The sequence below is a fragment of the Physeter macrocephalus genome, unplaced genomic scaffold (assembly GCF_002837175.3).
Source record: "Physeter macrocephalus isolate SW-GA unplaced genomic scaffold, ASM283717v5 random_488, whole genome shotgun sequence".
Classification (NCBI taxonomy): Eukaryota; Metazoa; Chordata; class Mammalia; order Artiodactyla; family Physeteridae; genus Physeter; species Physeter macrocephalus.
This window is the reverse complement of record NW_021145774.1, coordinates 6574-28925: the sequence shown is the minus strand read 5'-3', so window position 1 is coordinate 28925 and position 22352 is coordinate 6574. Positions and strand designations below refer to the sequence as shown.

At 51.2% G+C, this 22352-nt stretch overlaps 1 protein-coding gene across 3 annotated transcripts in view; it reads left to right on the top strand.

Moving 5' to 3' along the window:
* Positions 1-20534, top strand: part of CORO2B (coronin 2B) — a 26105-nt gene extending 5571 nt beyond the window's left edge. Inside the window, exons 1-9 of one of the 3 annotated variants that reach the window (XM_055083033.1) lie at positions 7160-7376; positions 8315-8479; positions 10378-10494; positions 10626-10730; positions 11284-11380; positions 14831-14943; positions 15273-15363; positions 15570-15709; positions 19911-20534. In XM_055083033.1, the coding sequence (XP_054939008.1) occupies positions 7269-7376; positions 8315-8479; positions 10378-10494; positions 10626-10730; positions 11284-11380; positions 14831-14943; positions 15273-15363; positions 15570-15709; positions 19911-20042 (1068 nt within the window). In that variant the 5' untranslated portion in view covers positions 7160-7268 and the 3' untranslated portion in view covers positions 20043-20534. Of the gene's footprint in view, positions 1-7159; positions 7377-8314; positions 8480-9993; positions 10297-10377; positions 10495-10625; positions 10731-11283; positions 11381-14830; positions 14944-15272; positions 15364-15569; positions 15710-19910 lie in introns of those variants that run through there. The other 2 variants (XM_028485637.1, XM_028485638.2) reach the window with 2 other exon arrangements.
* Positions 20535-22352: the final 1818 nt, after the last annotated feature.

Sequence of the window (22352 nt, the reverse complement as noted above, 5' to 3'; positions counted from 1 at the left end):
CTCCTACACACACACACACACACACACACACACACACACACACACACACACACACACACACACACACACACACGAGCTTGAGAACCAATACCTCTCTGAGGTGAAAGGGAGCAACACACTCCTTTTAGAGATGGAAGGACAGCAGCCCCAAGAGGCCTTACCAATGCCCTTGGCAGCTGCAGAGACACTACCAGTGTGCAGGTGTGGCTCAGTCGTTAGGCAGCCAGACTCAGGAGGCCATAGGCCTAGGTTCAAATCCTGGCCCTGCCACTTGCCGTGTCTGTGATCTTGAAACAGTCCTGCTATAAAATGGGGACCATATTGGGCTTATCATGAGAACAAAATGAATATAGTGTTTCTTGGCTACTAAGAACTCCATAACCATTAATGTGGGGACCAAAGAGTTTAGGAAACCTGCCCCAGTGAGGGCTGGGCAGAGGGTTGGAAGAGAGAGACACAGTGCTCTTTCCACTATCTCTCACTCTTTGCTACTTGAGGCCCCGCATAGGCCTTCCATCACTGGTTTCCAAAAAAGACTAAGCTGAATACTAAGCCTTAAAATCTAGGAAAGAAATCCCCACCAGGTCTGCCTTCCCATTCAGAACTAAAGGGGTGATTTGCCATCTATCTAGCTCGCCAACAGCCAGAACAAGGGCTAGCCTGCTTCCTTACACATGACTCATTGCTGAATCTGCTAATGGTCGGAAGGTTTCTGGGCTTCTCAGCTTCTTCCGTTGGTTCGTTCATTTAACAAGTATGTCTTAGGTGCCTATTATATTCCAGGCACTGTTCCTCACCCTAGAGATAGGGCAGTGAATTTAAAGACCCCACCCCTGTATGGAGGAGTTGACCATCAGTGGGAGGGCCTTGAAGGTTGTCTGTGCCCCAAATGGGGTAATTTTTAGATTCTTGAGGCCAGGGAGTGGCACCTCTTTTTTGGAATAGATGAGCAGAAAGACAGACCGTGCCCTCTCCAGGTTGTCAGAGTCCAACCAGGGAAGAAAGAAGGGATTGGGCAGGGGCAGGGGTTCAGAAGAGAGAAACAGGGCAGTTTGCCTGATTCAAATCCTGAGTTTGAATCCCAGCTCCCCACTTCCTGGCTGTGCAACCTGGGCAAGTTTCCTAACCTCTCTGTGCCTCATTTCCTTACCTGTGTAAGAATAGTCATTAATAATAATAGTAATAATAATAGATAGCGCATATCCTTTCATGTGTCCAGCCTCACATTTACCATTTCATTTAATCTGCTGGCAGCTACCTCACAAGACTCTCAGCAGTAGATGCTCAATCGTGCTTTCTTCTGGGCCCTCAGGTGGCCTCTCTCACCTCCCTCTCTTAGGAGTGATTTGTTTCCCATGTTGGGAAACAGTTAAGTGGTCAGAAGATATCAACATTAAGGTAGACTTTGAGGTTCTACCTCTTGTTTAGGTGAGTGACAATAAACTCAGTTTCTAGTAGTAAACGGAATAGTTGGCAAGAAATGAGGAGGTGGGAGTTCCAAGACCCTCTGGGCAAGACCCTCACGGTTTCTTTCTTCTCACTGCAGAAGAGACATGAGAGTTGCTCTGATCTCAGCCCCAGGCAGTGTTTCTGTGGATTTGTTGGATGGAAATCCTAGGGCCAATGGCTGTGTAATGTAGTACAGCTAAATTGGATGCCATCAGAGGGCAGTAACCATATCTTATACTTGCCTGTTTCTCCCCGCACTACTACAAACGGGGTTGTTTTTGAAGTAAATACTAAGGAGTTGGAATCCATATCTTCTCCCAGCTACTTAGGACCACTGTGAACTCCAACTCCTTCTCTTAGCTCCTATACCCCAGATACAGACAATAAGTACTGTTTGTTTGCTGTAGCTGTGTAACAAGCAATTCCCCTAACCGTAGCATTCTTTCCCTTAGAACAGTGTTGTCAGAGGGGCTGAGTAGGCCCTCACTAGGCCCTGGCCCTAAGTCACTAGCAGCCACAATCCTCAATGTATCAGAAAGCAGAGAGACCCAGCCAGACACCTTCCTAATCACATAATAGTTTTAAAGAGGAAATGTATTTGCATTCCATAAAATGGAGACAGACTTCATACGACATTCATTGACTACACAGGGGGCCACAAAGCACAGATGAAAAATAGAAATCACATCTAAAATCTGACCTATCTAAAACTTGTATATAATCCTTAATTAATATTAAGCAAGCATTGTTAAGTATTACTAAGAGTGCTTAGAAACCTGCTTCGTAGGGTATATAGTTAGTCTTCATAACAACTATAATGTAGGTGTTATTATTCTTAAAGTTGGGAAGACTGACGTTCAGAGAGGCTAATAAGTTGGCTGAAGTCTCACAGCCGATAAGGTCAGAGCCTGGATTCGAATGGAGCTTGTAAGGCCACAAAGCTCTCACTTTCTTGGCCCAGCTGCTCCCTCACCCATGCACAGGGACACTTGGTTTTGCAGCTTTATAAACTGTCCCTTTCAGCCGCCTTGGCTTGGCCTTGTCTGCACGTGTCTGCTGTCAGCCCCACAAGACTGTGAGCTACTTGAGACCAAGGACTGGCCCCTGGTGGCCAACACTGTGACCCAGGGAGGGGGTAGGCGTATTTTGTTGGATTGATTGGAACTGAACTTAACTAAACAGGGCTCTGACCCAGGGACCTATGAAAGGGACAGTCCCAGGCACAGCTGGCTTGCTGGAGAAAGCGCTTTTGCCACTTCTCCCCTCGCCTTCCTTCCAGAAATCCCTTTTGGCAGACTCTATTTGGTTTCCTGTTGAATTGAAGTAACCTCTCTGAGAGCAACCTCTGAACAGATCTATAGCGCTCCTCCCACACCCATCCACTCTTTGTTCCCAGCAAATCCCTTGAATATTTAGGGACTGGAATTCCTTTTCCAGCTACTTAGGCCCACTGTGAAGTCCAGCTCCTCCTCTGAGCTCCTGTCGTGCGTGCTACCAACTGTTATAGCTGTAGTGGTGGATCAAACGGAGCTAGTCTCTTCCCCCCGGTGATAACATTCAATGATGTCAAAAGCAGAGAAGTTTGGAAGATTAATACAGTCTCAGTGTGCAGAAGAGAAAACTGGGGCCCAGGGAGAGAAGTGGCTGGAATCAAATGGAGTTATGAGGCAAGACGCCTCTCTCCTTCTCTGTGGGACATTTTCCATTTGAGACCCAACTCTAGCAGTTATTGGTGAAAACAGCTCTTGGCTTCTTCCCCCCTGCAGCCCTTCATTCCTCTGGACTTGGCGCCTGTCCGGGGGCTGAGCCTGGTCACAGACAGTGCCTGCCCTCTCCATCCCCTTGGCTTAGCCCCTCGGTTCCTAGGCAGAGCTGTCACGCCAACAAATCAGCTCCTATGGCTAGAAAGCCTCAGACTCACAAGGACCCTGAAGCTCAGTTTAGTTCAACCCACACACCTCTAAAAGGTACGTACCTCTCAATTCATCACCTGGATGAGAGCCTGAGCCTCAGAGAGGTTAACTGGCTTGTCCAAGGTCATCCAGCTGGTCAGTGGGCTTAGAGCCTGAGTGGACCCGCTCTTCGCAGCTTCCCCCGTGTCTCTACCTTACCCTGCACGTGATGCCATCCAGGGATGCCTCCGTTAGCTGGCTCCTCGGGAATTAGGCTGTTCTGGAAAAAGGCTTCCTTCTGAGCCTCAGCCCAAGCAGGATTCCTTGGGACGTCGATAACCAGGGATGACACACATGGCCTCTGGCCTCCTCTGCCACCTGCCAGCCTGCCCCACACCAGCCGGGCTGACCTTCCGGGCGGTTTCTCTGCCCACTGTGCCTGAACCCACACACGGGGTCATTTTTCTGTCTCATCCTTCCACACATTCCCAGCCTGTCTTTTCAAATGTGGGTCACTTCCCCTCTTCTAATAACCCTGTGCCTCCTGACCCTCCCACCCCATCACCCTCAAGACTGGATTCAGGGCCCCAGGTTCTGTGCTCCTGTAGGTTCTCTGCCATGTGCGCTCAAGAGCAGGCATGGGGCAAGCTCAGCGCCCCTCCCATTGGCTCATTATCCCACGGCCCGGCTCATAAGACGTGTGAGTGGAATGAATGAGACTCAACTTTCGGTTTCAAAGATTTTCTCAAAGGCCAGATTTTCTCACCTTCCTAATCAACACTTATACACTGAATGACATGGGTTCGCGTGTGTATGTACTTGTCTGGGCATAGACAAGATCCTTTGCCCCCAAATGCCTCCACGCTGGCCTGCCTTTCTGCTCCTTCAAATTTCGTCCCCTTGACTCTGAAAGCATCTCAAGCTTCCTGCTCAAGTGTAAACAAGGGTAGCCTATCAACACGGAAAAAGATGCCTGGTATTTCTAAGAATCAAAGACATGCAAATCCAAACAACAGGGAGATGGCATTTTTGAGATGGGCAAAAACCTGTTTTCGAAGGTATAGTTTTAGAGACGTGGGTAAAGAAACACTCTCAGACTCTGCTGGTAAAAACTGGGACAGCTATTTTTTTTTTTAAGTTTTTTTTCTTTAATTAAATTAAAATTTTTATTTTTGGCTGCGTTTGGTCTTCATTGCAGTGCACGAGCTTCTCATTGCGGTGGCTTCTCTTGTTGCACAGACTCTAGGCGCTCTAGCCGCATGGGCTCAGTGGTTGTGCGCACGGGCTTAGTTGCTTCGCGGCATGTGGGATCTTCCCGGACCAGGGCTCGAACCCGTGTCCCCTGCATTGGCAAGGGGATTCTTAACCACTGCGCCACCAGGGAAGTCCCTGGGACAGCTTTTGAGGACAATTTTACAGTAACTAAAAAAGTGAAACACTTCTAGGCATGTGTCCTACAGGAATACTCACAGCCATGCACAAACTTGTATGACAGGCCTGATCATCATAGAGTGAATTGTAACAATGAAAAAAGTGGGCAGAGCCCAGGTGTCCATTAACAGAAGTTGATTAAATCCATCACGGCATGGCCACATAACAGCTGTCCCTCTGGCCACTTAAAAAGATAAGGTAGAGCCATGTGTAGTAGTGTGGAAGAATGCCCACTAGCTTTTGTTATACGAGAAAAGCAAGTTGCAGAAGTACATGTATCATAGCATACCTTTGGGTAAAAAAGAAAGAAATGCGGAGGATGGGGGAGGTATTGTATGTATGATGTGTGTGTGTGTGTGTGTGTGTGTGTGTGTGTGTGTGTATAACACAAGCATTAGTCTCTGCTCTTCAAGGGTCACCTTCCTCTGGAACACTTGGGGACAAGAAGAATGAATGTCTTATTGGTGACTACTGAGTCATCTACCTTGGTCCCCACTCCACCCTCCCTGCCATTTCCAGACGAGACCTCATCTCAGAAGGCCTTTGCACAGGGCTGTCGGGGAAAGACCATAGGGCATGCTGGGCCCCCTTTCCATCACCTCCCTCCCCCAGGCTCCTGCCACCATGCAGGTTTATGTGAGTGTTGGGCTTTCCTGGAAAGCTGGAGCAACCGCAGGAGATGATTCAATGAGGACAGGAAACCCTCAAACTATCACCTAATTTTAAGCTTTTTCTCAAGTATGTTTTTGAAACTGAGAATGGTGCTCCTAAGGGTGACCCCTAATCCTTGACTGGACCTGGAGCTTCCCGTGGTCTACATGTGCCGATCTGGGTCTTCAGGGGAACATACATGTGGGAAATACTCATTTCTACAGTCTGAGGGTAAAGCACCAAGAAGGGAAACCCACAAGGGAATTCCCTTAGAGGTACCCCCGGTTCCCAGCCTTGCTCCCCTGTCTTCAGGACTGCCTTTGGCTTTCTTTAACATGTTTTTCCTCTTTATTCATAGCCTTCAGAATTACCGTTAAATGGCTAATATTCCATATTGCTATGACATATTAAATTGTTTCCTTAATGTTGGTCACTTGGAGTATTTCTGAATTTTCTGTATTGCAATGAACATCTTCATGCATGGAGATTTGGGCTTATTTTGAATTTTAAGGGTGAAATTACTAGATCAAGGAATATAGTACAAATGTCTCTATTGTTCCTACTAAAGATTGCCGAATTGCTTCCAAAACAGAGTTACTCTGATTTGTAATACTACCAACACCAACTGCATCTGTAAGTTCTAGTATAATCTTGTCAATACTGTTTTTTTTTTCTGTCAGTTGGCTATTTTAGAAGATTATAAATGGTATCTCAAAGCTGTCTTCCCTGTTTTTCTCCTTACTAGCAAGGGTGGAGTTCAGATTTTCAGAACGTTTGTGGTAAAGGTGTCCTAAGCTATAGTCACATGTGCTTTTTCTTCTCCACCCAGTTAGATCATAATAAATAGCATTAATGATGATGATAACAATTATAACAAGAACTATAATTCCATAGGTCTTTAGAGCACTTTATAGTTTACAAACTTTTACAACCACTATCTTATTTTATTCTGCCAGTAGGCAAGGCAAGGCAAGGCAAGGCAAAGACTCCCCCCGGCCCTCTCCGTTTATAGATGAAACAGTTGAAACTCTCAGGGTATGCTTGGCTTGAGAAACAGAAGCCTACCAGCGTTAACGTAAATAATCAGGGGGTTATTCAAAGATCGCAGAGAAATTGCTCAGTTTCTCTCTCTCCGGGGCCACCTGGTTGCTTCTCTCTGCTTCTCTCCATGAGTTGCACCCTCCTCTCTCTTCTTTGCTTCTATATCAGCATCCATAAGACTGATAATAGCTGCATCCAGGCTCTGCATCCTTTCAGCTCAGGCTCCAGCATCTCATCGGTCTCTGCCCCTCGGTTCATCATCTTTCAGGAGAGACTCTGGGCCTCCCAGTCTCCCAGATGGGTTTCCCTCTGCTCAGGTGTCCATCCCAGGTGGGGAACAGAGTGAGGGACAGGCCATGTGGTACAAACAGAGGCGCTGGGGCTGAAGGCACTATTAGAAGGGTGTGGAAGGGAAGCAGAGATAGGCTTTGAATACAGTACTTGCTAAAACCTGCTCCATGTGTGATCCTTCGGGCCTGGCTAGACAATAACAATAACGATATGCCAGTAAGAACAGTCGCCAAGGTCTGCAGAGACTTCTTGGAGAAAACCCTCCCAAAGGCACAGAGGAGGAGACGGTCTCTTTTCTCTCTAGCCACACCCTGCAACCTCCCCCCAGGCCTCAGTCGGGCTCTGCCCACCACCCTGGCCAGGAGGTACCTTACTAGGCAGATCTCCGAAAGCCTGGTGTCTGAGGAAGAGGGCAGCAGGGGCTTCTCCTGGCCCTGCCCAGCCAGCCGAGGCCCTCCTTCCCCTCTGCAGGTGCGGATCTGGGAGATCCCCGAGGGCGGGCTGAAGCGGAACATGATGGAGGCTCTTCTGGAGCTGCATGGGCACAGCCGGCGCGTGGGGCTGGTCGAGTGGCACCCTACCACCAACAACATCCTGTTCAGTGCTGGCTATGACTACAAGGTGGGCAGCCGGTGGGCACTGTGGCCAGAGCCGACTCGGCGGGGAAGTGGAGGGAGAGAGAAGGGCACTTTGGGGGGCCTGGAGGGAGCCCTGTTACTTTCCCAAGCCTGTTAACCAGTATCGTCACATCCATTCATTCACTCATTCAACAACACAGCTGAGCATCTTCTGTGCGCCCGTCATTCCTGGGGTTCACAGAGGCTGGAGGCATCTTTACTGCCTTCTCCGGCACTGATACATTGGAGAAGAATGCCCACTCCGTGCCCACACTCTCTGCCTGGCCACTTCTTTTTTTTTTTTTTTTTTTTTTAATTATTAATTAATTAATTAATTTTTTTTTTGCTGTGCGTGCGGGCCTCTCACTATCGCGGCCACTCTTGTTGAGGAGCACAGGCTCCAGACGCGCAGGCTCAGTAGTTGTGGCTCACGGGCCTAGTTGCTCCGCGGCATGTGGGATCCTCCCAGGCCAGGGCTCGAACCCGTGTCCCCTGCATTAGCAGGCAGATTCTCAACCACTGCGCCACCAGAGAAGCCCATGGCCACTTCTTAACCAAGAAGTGGCTGCTGCCCTCCTAGTAGGAAAAAGAAGCATCCAAAGCTGCTGGTGGGGAGAATGGAGCCCCAGCCCCTACCCCCAGGCATGCCCTCAAAAGAGGTGTGCCAGCCAGTGGAACCAGGCCAGGAATACTCACCCTTCTTGCTAGAAGCAGAAACTGAGCCCCGGCTGGGGCTGGGTTCTGCCCAAGGATAGTTGTGGATTTGTGTGACAGGGACACATCAGCCTTTGATATGGAACCCCACCGACACCATCCCACATCCCAGCACATCCAACCCTGCATGGGCGTCTCTCCCAGGGCCATCGGGTGCAGACTGGGGACAGCCACCCCGTGCCAGCAGCAGCAGGGCTGAGCCTGCCTTCTGTGTATCCGCCCTCCCAGGTCCTCATCTGGAACCTGGACGTGGGCGAACCGGTGAAGATGATAGACTGCCACTCGGACGTGATCCTCTGCATGTCCTTCAATACTGACGGCAGCCTGCTTACCACCACATGCAAGGACAAGAAACTGCGTGTGATCGAGCCCCGCTCCGGCCGCGTTCTGCAGGTGAAGCCCCGCATCTTTCTCAAGGGGAAGGAAAGGTATTGGGACCCCGGGGCTCTGCTTTCAGCCAGCCCTGGAGGGAAAGGCTGTGCCAGCTCCCCTCTCCCGATCCTGCACCTCTGGGGACCACCCCATCTGTTCTGGGCCCTTCTCCGCTCATAGGAGCCCTGCCTTGTTCTGGAACCGGAGGGACCTCAGTAGCCTTCCCACAGACTCCATCCCTCTCCCCAGATGGGATTCTCCTGCCTGCTCTGGGCGCCAAACTGGTAACTCCCTTCAGCGCATGAATCCCTGGGTGTTGACCATCTTAGGCACAGGAGGAGGGGACTTTGGACTCACTGCCCAGCCACCTGCATGGGATGAGCCTGGAGAAAGTGGCTCAGGATACCAGTCCCAGGGACAGCTCCAAGAGGGGAGGTGGATGGTGAACTTAGCTCCAGTTTTGGTCTTTGACTCTCAGTCTTAACTCTGAGGAAGGGATTAGATGTCATTTGGGAGTAAGAAATTTACATTTCTTGAGCACCTACTGCATGCCAGTCATGGAGCTAGATGGGATGGAAAATTTGGGTGAAATCTGAGGTTTACCTCCTAACATAAGAAAGATTGGTGCGTGACCTGGTTGTGTTTATCTTGGAAAAAGCCAATATTGCAGGACCAGAATGTCATCTACTACTACTACTACAAACAATAATCACCATAGTTATTAGTGTCATTAGTATTAGCCACCATTTACTCAGAGCTCATTGTGTGGCATGCACTGTGCCAGGGGCTCCCCATCATCCCTTCATTTAATCCTCTGAGGTGGGTACTGTTACTCTTCCCATTTCCCACATGGAAGCGCTGCCCCTTGGAGAGGGGCTGACCTGAATCTCACAGTTACAGGAGGAGCTAGAATTCAAACCCGGACAGTTGGACCCCAGAGCCCATGCCAAGCAGAAAAGATGTAAGAGAGCAGAGACCCCAACCTCCTTCTCCCAGATGTGGACACATGCCCAGAGAGGGTGAGGGACTCCTCCAGGGTTACACTTTTTCGGCAGAACTTGGAACTAAAATCCAGAGCAAGTGACGCCAGTCTGGGTCTCTGCACTGCTCCACCAGCCTCTGGTTCCTGCCTCACGCTGACTCATCCTGGCAAAGGGCCACCATGTGTTAGGAGGAAAAGGAGGTGTCATGAGTCCAGAGGCAGGAGAGAAGGTAGAGGATGGCCCAGTTAGAAGGAGCCCCCGGTGAAGTGAGTCACCCCGCAGTGAACCAACATGAGTCCCCGGCCTCCTGAGCCTCGAGCTCCCCATCCTCAGAGAGTCCTTGCAGTCGGTATTGTTGTAACAGTTCAGAGATGGCTTGGTGAGAGCACCTGGCCCCCAGCCCAGCTCAGGCCCTGCCTGGGACTTGGTCCAGTTGGTTCCGTCCTTCCCCATCCCCCATCCACTCTGGGACCTGGCAGCGAGGCCTGGTTTCTTGGTCCCCGGCCTCCATTGCTCCACAGCACCTGTAGTCATTTCCTGTGTCTGCTGTGACTAACTACCACAAGCGGGGTGCCTTAGGACAACAGAAATGGATCCTTTCACAGTTCTGGAGGCCGGAAGTCCGGCTCCCTCTGGCGGCTCTAGGGGAGAAGCCTTCCTGGTCTCTTCTGGCTTCTGGTGGCTTCCTTGGCTTGTGGCCTCACCTCTCCAATCTCTGCCTCCGTGGTCACACTGCCTTCTCCTTTCTGTGTCTGTGGAATCTCCCTTTGCCTCTCTCTTCTAAATAAGGACACTTGTGATGGCATTTAGGGCCCCCGTGGATGACCCAGAGGTTCCGGGGATTAGGACATGGACGTATGTTTGGGGGCCACCAGGCAGCCCAGTCCAGTACCCTAGTGTCTGGGGCCTGGCTCACCAGCTCTCTGTCCCTGCCAGGAGGCGAACTGCAAAAACCACAGAGTGAACCGGGTGGTCTTCCTGGGAAACATGAAGCGGCTTCTCACGACGGGGGTCTCCAGGTGGAACACGAGACAGATCGCCCTCTGGGACCAGGTCAGCCGCAGGGAGGCCGGAGCGGGTGGGGCAACATCAAAGCGTTGTTACTCTGGGGGCTTTGCTGGGATTGGGGAAGGTGAGGTGCCATCTTGCCTGGATACGGGCTGATACTGGCCCCCGGCCCACAGGAGGACCTGTCCATGCCCCTGATCGAGGAGGAAATCGATGGGCTCTCTGGCCTCCTGTTCCCCTTCTACGACGCTGACACACACATGCTCTACCTGGCTGGAAAGGTAGGAGAAGGTGGGGGAGGGACAGGGACAGCCTGTGGGAGACCCCTGCCCCCACTGGGCCCCCGCTCATGCCCTACCTCCCAAGAAGAGCCTAACCTCTCTGCCCTTCCCCTGACCCATCATGGGTCTTACCCTCCTCCATCAAAACCTACCCTCAAGTCGGACACTCATTCTGCTGAGGTGTCAGTGACTGAGAATTCCTTCAGGGGTGGATTGGAGTGAGGTTTTACTTGGGAATAAGGATCAGAGCTTGACGTGAATCATCCCTAATGATGGGATTGGAGGCACCTGCCAGGAGATCTAGTTAGAAAGTCTGTCTATAGGCCCGTGACCGTGCACGCACACACAGACAGCACCCGACCTCCACCCCACCCCTCCCAGCAAGTCCCCTACGGCAGCCCCACTGGGGGCCTAGAGGCCAGGCCTCCCTGGTCTTTTGACCACCTCAGAGGCATGGCAGAGGCTCTTTTCAGCAGCCCCCTGGACCAGGACCTGCTGAGCCTGCCCCTTCCTCTCTTCCTTCCTCACCTCCCTCCCCACACCCGGCCCCTAGGGAGATGGAAACATCAGGTACTACGAGATCAGCACCGAGAAGCCCTACCTGAGTTACCTCATGGAGTTCCGCTCCCCAGCCCCGCAGAAAGGCCTCGGTAAGGGGGTCCGGGGGCTCTTGTGGTTGTTAGGCTGTAGAAGGTAGGCTGTAGAAGGAGAGACTGGAAATTGGCTCTTGGGCCACCCTGCCCCAAAAATGAAAAGTCAGACTCAGGAGGCCACGGCTCATGGGCAGGTCAGACTAGAACCTCTGGGTGCTGCCCTGTGAAGGTCAGCCTGCCCTTATTCAGCCTGCCTGAAGACCGGCTCCGTCAGCCCGTGGTGCTTGGTGTCCTCCGCCATCTCTGGCCATCAGCAGCCTGCAGGGGTGTGCGCGGTACCTTCATTCCCATTTGCAGATGGGGAGGCCGAAGGCCATTGCTGTTCTGACATGGTGGGAGGAGATTCAGTAACTAAAGGTCAGAACGGGGTCCAGGAGCAGCTCCCTTCCTGAAGCCTCTGGGAAGTCAGGACCCTCAGTCCCCCAAAGCAGCTCTGTCCTTGCCTGAGAAGACAGGAGGAATTCCAGGGTGTCCCCCTCACTGCATCCCCAGGTTCTCAGGCAAATCCCACAGAGGGCTCCAGGATTGACGAGTGTAGTGAGTCCGTCCTTCACGCCCTACACTCTCCCACCGCTAAAGCCTTACAATGAAATCTTCAGGCCCAGTGACTCACACTGGCAGTGCATCCGATTCAGCAGTCCCCCATTTGGGGTCCAAATCACCCAGGGGAAGGAATCTCTTCAGGGGCTCTGTTCCCTCCTCTTCTTAGAATTTGAGTCTGGCTTTTTCCCTCTGAGGATCTGGGATTATGGACACGGCCTGAGGGCCAGCTTCAGAGACGTCAGGGCTGGGGGTGCCCAAGGACCCCTCTCGGGGACCAACAGCAAAATGGAGGCCCAGAGATATGCCTGAGGTCCAAATGACCATTCCACTGACTTCACCCTTCCCCAGGGCTCTGTCATCCCCCCTTCCTCACTGTCACCCCATCATCAAATAGTATAAAAAGCAGCCTGGACTTTGGAGTCCAAGCTAGGTTTATATTCTGGTTAAACTGTGTCCTTAACCCCTCTGAGTCCCAGTTTTCTCGTCTGTAAAATGGGGATAATTAAGCCTACCTTGAAGGGCTGTTGTAAAGCTTAGAGATCATGTATACAAAACACCTGGCAGAGTACGTGGCTCCTTCTGTAGTCATTCAACAAACATGTACTGGGTACCAGCTGTGGGCCAGACCCTGGACTGTGCCAGACCCTGGACTAGTCCAGGGGGAAAGGGATAAATAAAACAGAACACAGCCTCACTCACATCCCACTGAGGGACAGACAGACAGTAAACAAATAAGTAAGGAAAATATTGGATGGTAGTAAGTTCTAAGAAGAGAATCAAATGGGGTAATAGAACAGAGAGGGACGGGGGCTGTTTTAGACCAGGTGGTCGGGGGAAGCCTTGCTGTGGAGGTGACATTTTAAACTGAGATCCAAAAGGCAGGAAAGGGGAAGAGTAGTGCCAGCAGGAAGAACAGTTAGTGCAAAGGCCCTGAGGCCAGAAAGAGCCTGGCATGTTCCAGGAGCAGCAGGGAGGTCAGTGTGGCTAAGCATAAACATGCAGAAGACGGGTAAGTGTTAGGGGATTAAGCTGGAGAGGTGTACAGGGGCCAGATCCCATGGGATGCATTAGACAGGGTATATTAGAGTTCTCCAGAGAAACAACCAAGTATATTTATAAAAGGGGAATTGCAGGGATTTGGTTCACGTGATTATGGAGGCTGAGAAGTCTCACAATCTTCCCTCTGCAAGTTGGAGGCCCAGGAAAGCCAGTGGTATAATCCAGCTCAAGTCTGAAGGCCTGAGACCCAAGGGAGCCGATGGTGTGAATCCCAGTCCAAGGGCAGGGGATGAGATGAGATGTCCCAGCTCAAGCAACGAGGCAGGGAAAAAAGGGCAAATTCCTCCTTCCTCTGGCCTTTGTTCTGTTCAGTCCTGCGATGGATTGGAAGATGCCCACCCACATTGGGGAGGGCCATCTACTTTACTGGGCCCACCGACATTAACCATCACCCAGGGGAAGGAGTTGGGGTTTCACTGGAAACTCGTAGAATTTTCTTTTTCTTGGGTGGATAGGTAGGTGGGAGTGGGACAGTGTTATGTGATCTGAAAGGTTGGTTTAAGATTGCTCTGTCTTCTGTAGGGAGAATGGATCTTGAAAGGGCAGGAGGGAGGCAGAGAGACCAGTTAGGAGGCCACTGTGGACTTCTAGGCAAGAGAGGATGGTAACTAGGGGGATGGCGTGGGGATGAGGAGATGAGGATGGATCCAGGAGATGTTTAGAAAGTTGGGTCAGCAGGACGTGGGGAGGAGAGGAGGGAGGGGGAACTGAGGATAGCTATTCCTCCTTGTCCTCCTCACCTGTGGCCACTGTGGAGCATTTGCCACGAGCCAGGCACTTTTTGTAGGTTCCAAGTGGCTTTGTCACTCACCCCAGGCAGGTCACATAGCTCCTAAGTGGCAGAGCCAGGATTCAAACCCAAGTCTGCTGGCTTCACTTGGTACCATGATGCCACCTCCCTCCAACTCCTGGAATTCCCTTCTCTGGAAGAGCAGCTCCAGCCGAGGAGAGGTAGAACCTTAACTCATATTCACATCATGGAGAAAGAAACTAATGTTATCTGTGCTCATCACTGCCGGGCAGTCAACAAGCATCTTTGCACTCAGTCCCCTGACCATCTCATGAGGGGCCACTACTGGGCTCCTCTAGGCAACCAGGGAAGCTGGAGCTCAGAGAGCAGTGATTTACCCAAGGACTCCCAGCCAGAAAGAGGGGAGAGTCGGGATTCAGACCCAGGATTCTGTCCCACCCCAAAGCTTGTGTTCCTAACCCCACACTGCACTGCTGCCCCAGCCGGTGTTCAGCTGATGCAGCTGTTAGGGATGTTGTATCTGGTGCCCACGCAGACATACATGCACACACGCACCCCTGTCGATCCTATAAGACACGTGACGGAACGGCAGTCTTGGGCTGCGTTTAAACCTCTGGGGTGCACGGGGAAAGCTTTCTCCCTCCTTCTTTCTCTCCGAAGACTAGGGGCACAGAGGCTTCGGGAAACCAGTTCATTTCAGAAGGGGATGGTCTCTGTGGCTTATACAGTGGCAACACTGTGTGACCTCAGGCAAAAGACCCTTCCTCTCTGACCCTCAAGAGTCTCATCTGTAAAAAGAATGGATTAGATTCAAATAGTTCTGCAGCCCCTTCCTGTTCTCCAAGGCCCCAAATCTATAGCGTGCCCCTTGGTGAGGCAGGTCCGGCCCACGGGGCTTATTTGAGAAGATACCACCCAGAGACAGAGCCTGACTCAGGAAGCCCCCAGCCCCCTCCTGTCTACTGTATGGGTCATTGCCTCCAAACCTAGTGCCCTCCCCCTGTGCCTTTCCCCTGGCCAAGGTCATCAGGAAGGAGGGGCGCTGAGGGGGGATTCCCAGGACCCCATGTAGCCGTGTGTATGCCTGTCCACAGGGGTTATGCCCAAGCACGGGCTGGATGTGTCTGCCTGCGAGGTATTCCGATTCTACAAGCTGGTGACTCTCAAGGGCCTGATTGAGCCTATCTCCATGATCGTGCCCCGGAGGGTGAGTGGGTCTGGGCTGGCTCCAAAGGGCCCCTGGCATTGAAGCCTAGCTTTCTCGCCACTGACTGTAAGCCTGGCGGAGCCTCGAAGAAGGAGCCCTTTTCCTGTGGATTGGGGTGGGGGATGGAGGCTGCTCCAGGGTGAGGACAGTTTGGCTGGCTACGGAAGGCAAGGTGGGAATTCCAAATGGGAGACACTGTGAGTACAAAGGCCGGAGGCAGGGCAGCAGGTATGAGGTTGGACGTCAGCAAAGAGGAGAATCTGACTGGAGAGCACGGGCTTTCTCAGCAGCCCCCCAATCTGTCCACTCTTCTGCTTCCCCCGCTGCAGTCGGATTCCTACCAGGAAGACATTTACCCCATGACGCCGGGCACAGAGCCAGCTCTGACCCCCGATGAGTGGCTGGGAGGCATCAACCGAGGTACCGCAAGGGGTGGGCTTCCCAGAAGAGGCTAGGAGACTGCAACCTTGGCGTTCGGTCTAGCCTACCCCCTTCCCCTTGCATATCTTCCTCATTGAACTTGCCCTCACACTCAGCCGACTGTCGGGCATGGTGTTAAGTGAGAGCCACCGTCACTTGACAGTCAATAGAATTGTCAGTGAGAACACGTCCCTTGCCTTTCTTAGATCCTGTGCTGATGTCTTTGAAAGAAGGCTATAAGAAGTCCCCCAAAATGGTATTCAAGGCTCCCATCAAAGAAAAGAAGAGCGTTGTGGTCAACGGAATAGATTTATTAGAAAATGTCCCACCCAGGACAGAGAATGAGGTAAGGAATATAAGTTATTGCTGCCACACGTCCTGGCAGAGCGAGACCTTTGCATTTCAATTATGGGCTTCAGGCCTTTAAGCTAGCTCTGTTCTGAGGCATTTTTCTTTCTCTGACAAATACCATAAGTAGCCTGCTGTTGGCTTCCATTGCCTCTGACCCCAGTAATAACTAGAGCCTGGGCTATGTTAGGGATATTGATGCCCCTCAAACCCACAAACCCAGAGTTACGTGTCCCCTCGTGAATCCATTTCAGAATGTTGCTGTCATCTGGAGCTATAAATTCCTGGCTCGTGGGGAAAGCCAGCCTCATGCATTACAGCACTGCTTTCCTCCCTGGCATGGCAGCAGCAGCAGGGTCTGATGATTTCCTGTTTTTGTGGAAGAGGCTGCGTGTTGATGAAAGTACTCTTTGTACCATTTGGAAAGGGAGCAGCTCATCAGGGGTAACCGGAGCTGGGCCTTGTCCACGCCCCCCAGAGGCCTCTCCTTCCAACCACACCCTTGGTCCCTGGCACCAGCGTAGTTCAGCTCAGCCAGGATTCACGGAATGCCCACTGTGTGCCAGGCACTGGGCTTGTTGCAGCTGCGGTGGAGATGGCTGCAGGGACCCACCTGCATTTGGATCCTGGCTCTCTCATTTCCTGGCTGTGCCTGAACATGTTTCCTGACTTCCCTAAGTCCATTTCCTCACGGTAAAATGGGGATATGAAATGCTGTGAGCATTAAAGAGACCATTGCTAAGTATCTAGCACTCTTCCTGCTCACATTAAATGCATAAAGAGGCTAACTGTATTAGCTCTCGATTACCATGTAACAAATTACCCCAAGACTTAGGGACTTAAACCCCAAACATTTATTATCTCATAGTATCTGTGGGTGCCTGCGGCTCGAGGTCTCTCATGAGGGTGTGAACCGTCAGTCAGGGCTGCAGTCACATCTGAAGACTCACCTGTGAAAGGATCTGCTTCCAGGTTCACTCACTTGGTTGCTGGCAAGACTTATTTCCTCACAGGTCATTGGACTAAGGGTCTCAGTCCCTCAAGGGCTGTCGGCCGGATGCCCCCCTCAGGTCCTTGCGAGATGGACCTCTCCACAGGGCTGCTCACAGCATGGCAGTGAGGAAGAGAGGGTGTCCAAGATGGAAGCCACAGTCTTTTTGTCAACTCCCCTTGCAAATGACATACCATCATGTCTGCCATATTCTATTCATTTGAAGCAAGTTACTAGGTCCCGTCTACCCATGAAAGGAGAGGATAACATGGGGCCATCTTACAGGCTTTCTTGTCACACCAACTTATAATTATCGCTGTTATTCATAAAAGTAAGACCATTCCTAACCTCTGGGACCTCACAGTCTTAAAGGTGAAACTGGCAGGTAAATTGATAACTGCTATAAAATATGTTTATGTGCCATTATAGAGGGATGTTCAGATTTCTAAGGCTGGATGAGACCATGTGATCAATGGGATTTGCTTCAAAATAATCGCGAGGAGGGTGGTACAGGGGAAGTAGGTAAGAGTAAAGCCGAAGCAAGAGTGGTCACATGGGGACTTCCCTGGTGGTCCAGCGGTTAAGACTACGTGCTTCCAGCACAGGGGGTGCAGGTTCGATCCCTGGTCAGGGAACTAAGATCCCGCATACAACATGGAACGGCCAAAAAGTAAAAAAAAAAAAAAAAAAGTGCTTGCATGTTATTTGCTGAAGTTGGATGATGGGTACTTGTTTTTGTTTTCCATTAAAAAAAATTTTTTTTTTCTTTAAGTACCTTGAGAAGGTAGACATAGTTGAATTGCTGCAATAGCCCAGGGCCATAACAAGAACCTGAAGTTGGTTCTAGTACTGGGTGTGGAGAAGGCAGAGTGAATAGCAGTTACAATGAATAACCTTTAGCTATGGACTTGTCTGTATCAATCAGAATGGAGGACCTGGAGAAATATTTTAAAGGGTCTCTGAGCAGACAACACAGATGCCACAATCTCTCTACACTACGGCCTGGATACTTTGCTTGTTGGGAAAAAAAATTTGCTCAGAGCCTGTTACTCTGGTTTTACCCACAATTTTAATCATCACAGAAGACTGGAAGCAACCAATGAGATAATGGGGCTGTGAACAGTAGACACATTAGTCTAAGTGTAAAGAGACGACAGGTAGCTTGACACAGGGGAGAAGACATCGTTGTACAGCTCTGTAATTTTACTAAAACTCACTGAATTGACTTAAAATGTGTGAAATTTATGGTACATGAATTACACTTCTGTAAATCTGTTTTGTTTTTTTGTTTTTTTTTTTTTGCGGTACGCGGACCTCTCACTGCTGTGGCCTCTCCCGTTGCGGAGCACAAGCTCTGGACGCGCAGGCTCAGCGGCCATGGCTCACGGGCCCAGCCGCTCCGCAGCACGTGGGATCTTCCCGGACCGGGGCACGAACCCGTGTCCCCTGCATCGGCAGGCGGACTCTCAACCGCTGCGCCACCAGGGAAGCCTGTAAATCTGTTTTTTAAACAAAAGTAGATCCAAAAAATTATACAAAGAAACTTTGAGAACTTGGAAGGCACAGGAGTGTGTAGAATCACTTAGTGCAGGGCAAACACCACAGCACCCATCTGAACAGATGTAACCAGGACTGGTTTGTTGGTTAGTGGAAAAAAAAAAAAGTCAGTTAAAGGAAAGAATCACAAAAATTATATATATATATATATATATATATATATTCTTTAAACAATTTATTTTCATTTAAAACATAAAACATATACATTGATTCCATACATTTTGATGTAGGACCAAGACCTTTTCTTTGAGGACGTCCCAGTTGGGATCTGCTATGTCTTTGTCAAATAAATCACACTTTAACTCCAGTTTCCAGTTTCAGTTTCTTTTAAGTGGAACTTAAAATCAATCTGAAAACAAAGTCCTTGTTTTTTCAAAGTTTTCCCCAGTTTTGGTTTTTTTTTTTTAATATTTATTTATTTATCTGGCTGCTCCGGGTCTTAGTTATGGCATGTGGGATCTTCATTGAGGCATGCGAACTCTTAGTTGTGATGTGTGGGATCTAGTTCCCTGACCAGGGATTGAACCCAGGCCCCCTGCATTGGGAGTGTAGAGTCTTAGCCACTGGACCACCAGGGAAGTCCCCTGGGTTTTTTTTTAAGACAGGTTTATTGAGGTGTAATTGACCTACGGTAAAATTCATCCTTTGTAGTGTACAGTTCCAGAGTTTTGACATATGCCTACAGCTGTGTGACCACTACCATACAATCAAGATATAGAATATTCCCCAATCTTTTATGTGTATATCATCCACACCTAATTCAATAACAACTTTCTTAGCACCCCCTTCTTCAAGATTCTCGAATGCATTCAACTTAGTTTTTATAGAAACAGCAACTCTCTTTTTGTATTCCTATTTCATCAGTTTATGTCATATTTAATTAAACTGTGCAATCATTATACAAAAACAGATGCAACTCACACTAGGCAGTTTGAGGACCAACACGACTGCTTGTTGGTAACTTTCAGCTCAAGTGTGTGGGGTCCTCCAGCAGCCTGTGGAGGCTGCGTTTTGCGGGCGTCAGTCAGTCTGTTTTATGGAAGAAATGGAGAGGCTGGTTAATCCAGGGAGCCATCTAAGCGAGGGTCTGTCAGATTCCCATGCTTTGCTCATGGCCACTCCAGTGATGACTGGTGCAGACTTTGGTGCACTGTGCTAGTCCCCTGTCAGCAGGAAAAAAAGCTGGATTCCATTCTGTATCCTGAGCTTCGTTAAGAAGAGAAGGATGCAAAACATTTTAGAAAGCTTTCTATTCCGAGTGGTAGGTAAATGAAGTATTCGGTTTGAAGCCCTAAAAGGGTGAGCTTGGGATATTTGGAAAACTGGCCTGTGTGGACTCATCCCTTCCTCAGTGACCCTGGATCAGTGCCCGAGGCAGGTCTGCATATGCCAGAGCTTTTCTTCTCTGCCTCTCGGTGCGGGCTGGGGGTGGACGTGGGTGGGAGCCATGAGCTGAATCTGGAGAAGGGAGAGTGGCAGCGACCTGAGTCACCTGGGACACCGGAACGGGGGAGGGGTGGGAGGCCTGGGCCAGGAGGACAGCGGCTGCAAGGGGCATGGGGGTGGAATTGGGGGTCTGGATGCCCCCTCGAAATGTCACCTTCTCACCTGCTCTCTTTGGCTCACCGGCCCCCTCTCTCACCCACCCCAGCTCCTCCGGATGTTCTTCCGGCAGCAGGATGAGATTCGGAGGTTGAAAGAGGAGCTGGCCCAGAAGGACATCCGCATTCGGCAGCTACAGCTGGAACTGAAAAACTTGCGCAACAGCCCCAAGAACTGTTAGCTCCCCGGCTGAGCTGCTTTCTAAGCCGATCTCTCCATTGTTTCTACTCGTCCCTTAACTTCCCCTTCTCCGGTGACCCCAGAGACAGAGCCAGGACTGGAGCTAGGGGAGTGCCTGAGGACCCCACCTGCCACCTCAAGAACTGGAAGCTGACCTTTGACCTCTCGACCTCATGCTAACAAAAGCCCCCAGCCTCTCCCGGAGACCCAGGCTGGCAGCCCCTTCCCCTGCCACCCCAGGAGCCTCGGCTTCCCCTTGGCTGGCAAAGACCTCAGACTCCCCGAGGGGTGCCCTCAATGGACCAGGGAGCGGAGGGGGAAGCCAGGACCCCAGGAGACTTAGAGGTTGAACTTTTCCCCTGCAAAGGGGGCTGCCAGGACATCTCCGTGCTCTCTGCTGGGGCTCACAATGGCCCTGATGGACGCACAGTAAGGGCTGGATTGCCGGCATCAGCTGTTCTCCCTCCCATCCCCCACCTCCCTCTCCCCGCCGCCCCCCCCCCCCGCCCGGCAGCCTTCCCCTTGGCTGGCAAAGACCTCAGACTCCCCGAGGGGTGCCCTCAATGGACCAGGGAGCGGAGGGGGAAGCCAGGACCCCAGGAGACTTAGAGGTTGAACTTTTCCCCTGCAAAGGGGGCTGCCAGGACATCTCCGTGCTCTCTGCTGGGGCTCACAATGGCCCTGATGGACGCACAGTAAGGGCTGGATTGCCGGCATCAGCTGTTCTCCCTCCCATCCCCCACCTCCCTCTCCCCGCCGCCGCCCCCCCCCCGCCCGGCAGCCCTGGAAGCCCACTCACCTGACAAGGGTAGTGAGCAGCCCAACTCCTTCCTGTCTCTTGCCCCCTCTCTCTTATCTTCAGGGAATTAAGAGGATCGCTCGCCAAGGCCATAATGCCCCCTTGCTTTCCGCTGATGCTCTTCAAAGCTCTGGCAACACCCTTCTCCCAGGCAGGGTAGGAAATCGTGTCTCCATTTTACAAGTGACAGAACTGAGGGTTGCAATGGGGTAGTGACTTCAGTAAGTCACCCAGCAGATGAACAGTGGACCCAGGACCAGGACCAGTGGTGTGCAGACCTCAGGCCCGGACCCTTCCCACTGCATCAAGATGCCAATCCCACGGGGGCATCACCAGGGCCCAAGTCTCCGTGGAGGAGAGGACTGGGAGCCTCTCAACACCAGTAGTGCCAATGTGTCTCACTGCCCAGTCGAGGCCCCTCACACTCAGTGCCCCTACGTCCTCCTGGCCCCCACCCTCTGCTCCCACCCCCCCAGGGGACTCCCTCTGAGATGAGGCCTCTTCCTCCTGGAGGCTGAGGCTGAGAAGGGTGGAGCTGGCCCTGGGGAGGCCGAGCAGGGGCCTGATGGCTCCGAGGGCTGCTCTGCGTGCATGTCTCGGCCCTGCTCCTGCTTTCTCAGTCACGGTCAGCCTTACAGTTGTAGGATGACCACAGCCCCTCACGTGGGTGTAGCACTTTAAAGTTTACACAGCCCTTCGACACTTAGGATCCCATTTGAGCCTCATCTCAGCTCCCAGAGGAAGGGAGCATTCTCCCCACTTTGCAGATAAAGAAACTGAAAAGCAGCCCAAGGTCACAGGACCCTGGGACATGCCACATTTCACTTGATCTTCTACAATTTTCTTTTTTTCCTCTTTTTCTCCCTTCATTTGTCACTCCCTACGGAGTCCATGAACACTGTTCTTAGAAAAGTCACAGTTTAGGGGTGAGATCTGGCCTGGGCATCAAGAAGTGGGTGTCCACTCTTCTCTCTCATTAGCTAGGACCTACTAGATGCATTGTGCTCTGCACTGCTTGTCCCACGGCCACCCTGCAGAACATCCATCCACAGAGGCGGGGCTCCCTAAGCCCCCCCAAGTGACCTGGGCTTTTCCTCCAAGAGCCTTCCACCCTCTTGGCCGGCTAAAGCAGGGTCTCCTCACCCCCCAGACCCCGCAGCTAGACTGTGTAAGCTTACATCTCCTCTTCCCCACACTTCTGAAGCTTTTTTTTCTTCCCCACTGACCTTTGTGGTCTTCTGTGATTATTTATGCTGCCTCCTGAGGATAGAATTGAAATAAAATGTTTTCAACTTATCAGACCCGGGCACAGCCAGCTCATTTAACCTGGGAGGTTCCTGCTCTTGGTCACCATGGTATCTTGATGGTCAGCTCCCCGGCCACAGCTCCTTTGCTTTAGTGGAATAACAAATCACATTTGTGTCTACAGATATGATTTCACACTTTCATCCATCTACAGCAAGGCTTCTGAACCTCAGCACTGTTGACGTATGGCGCCGGATAATTCTTTGC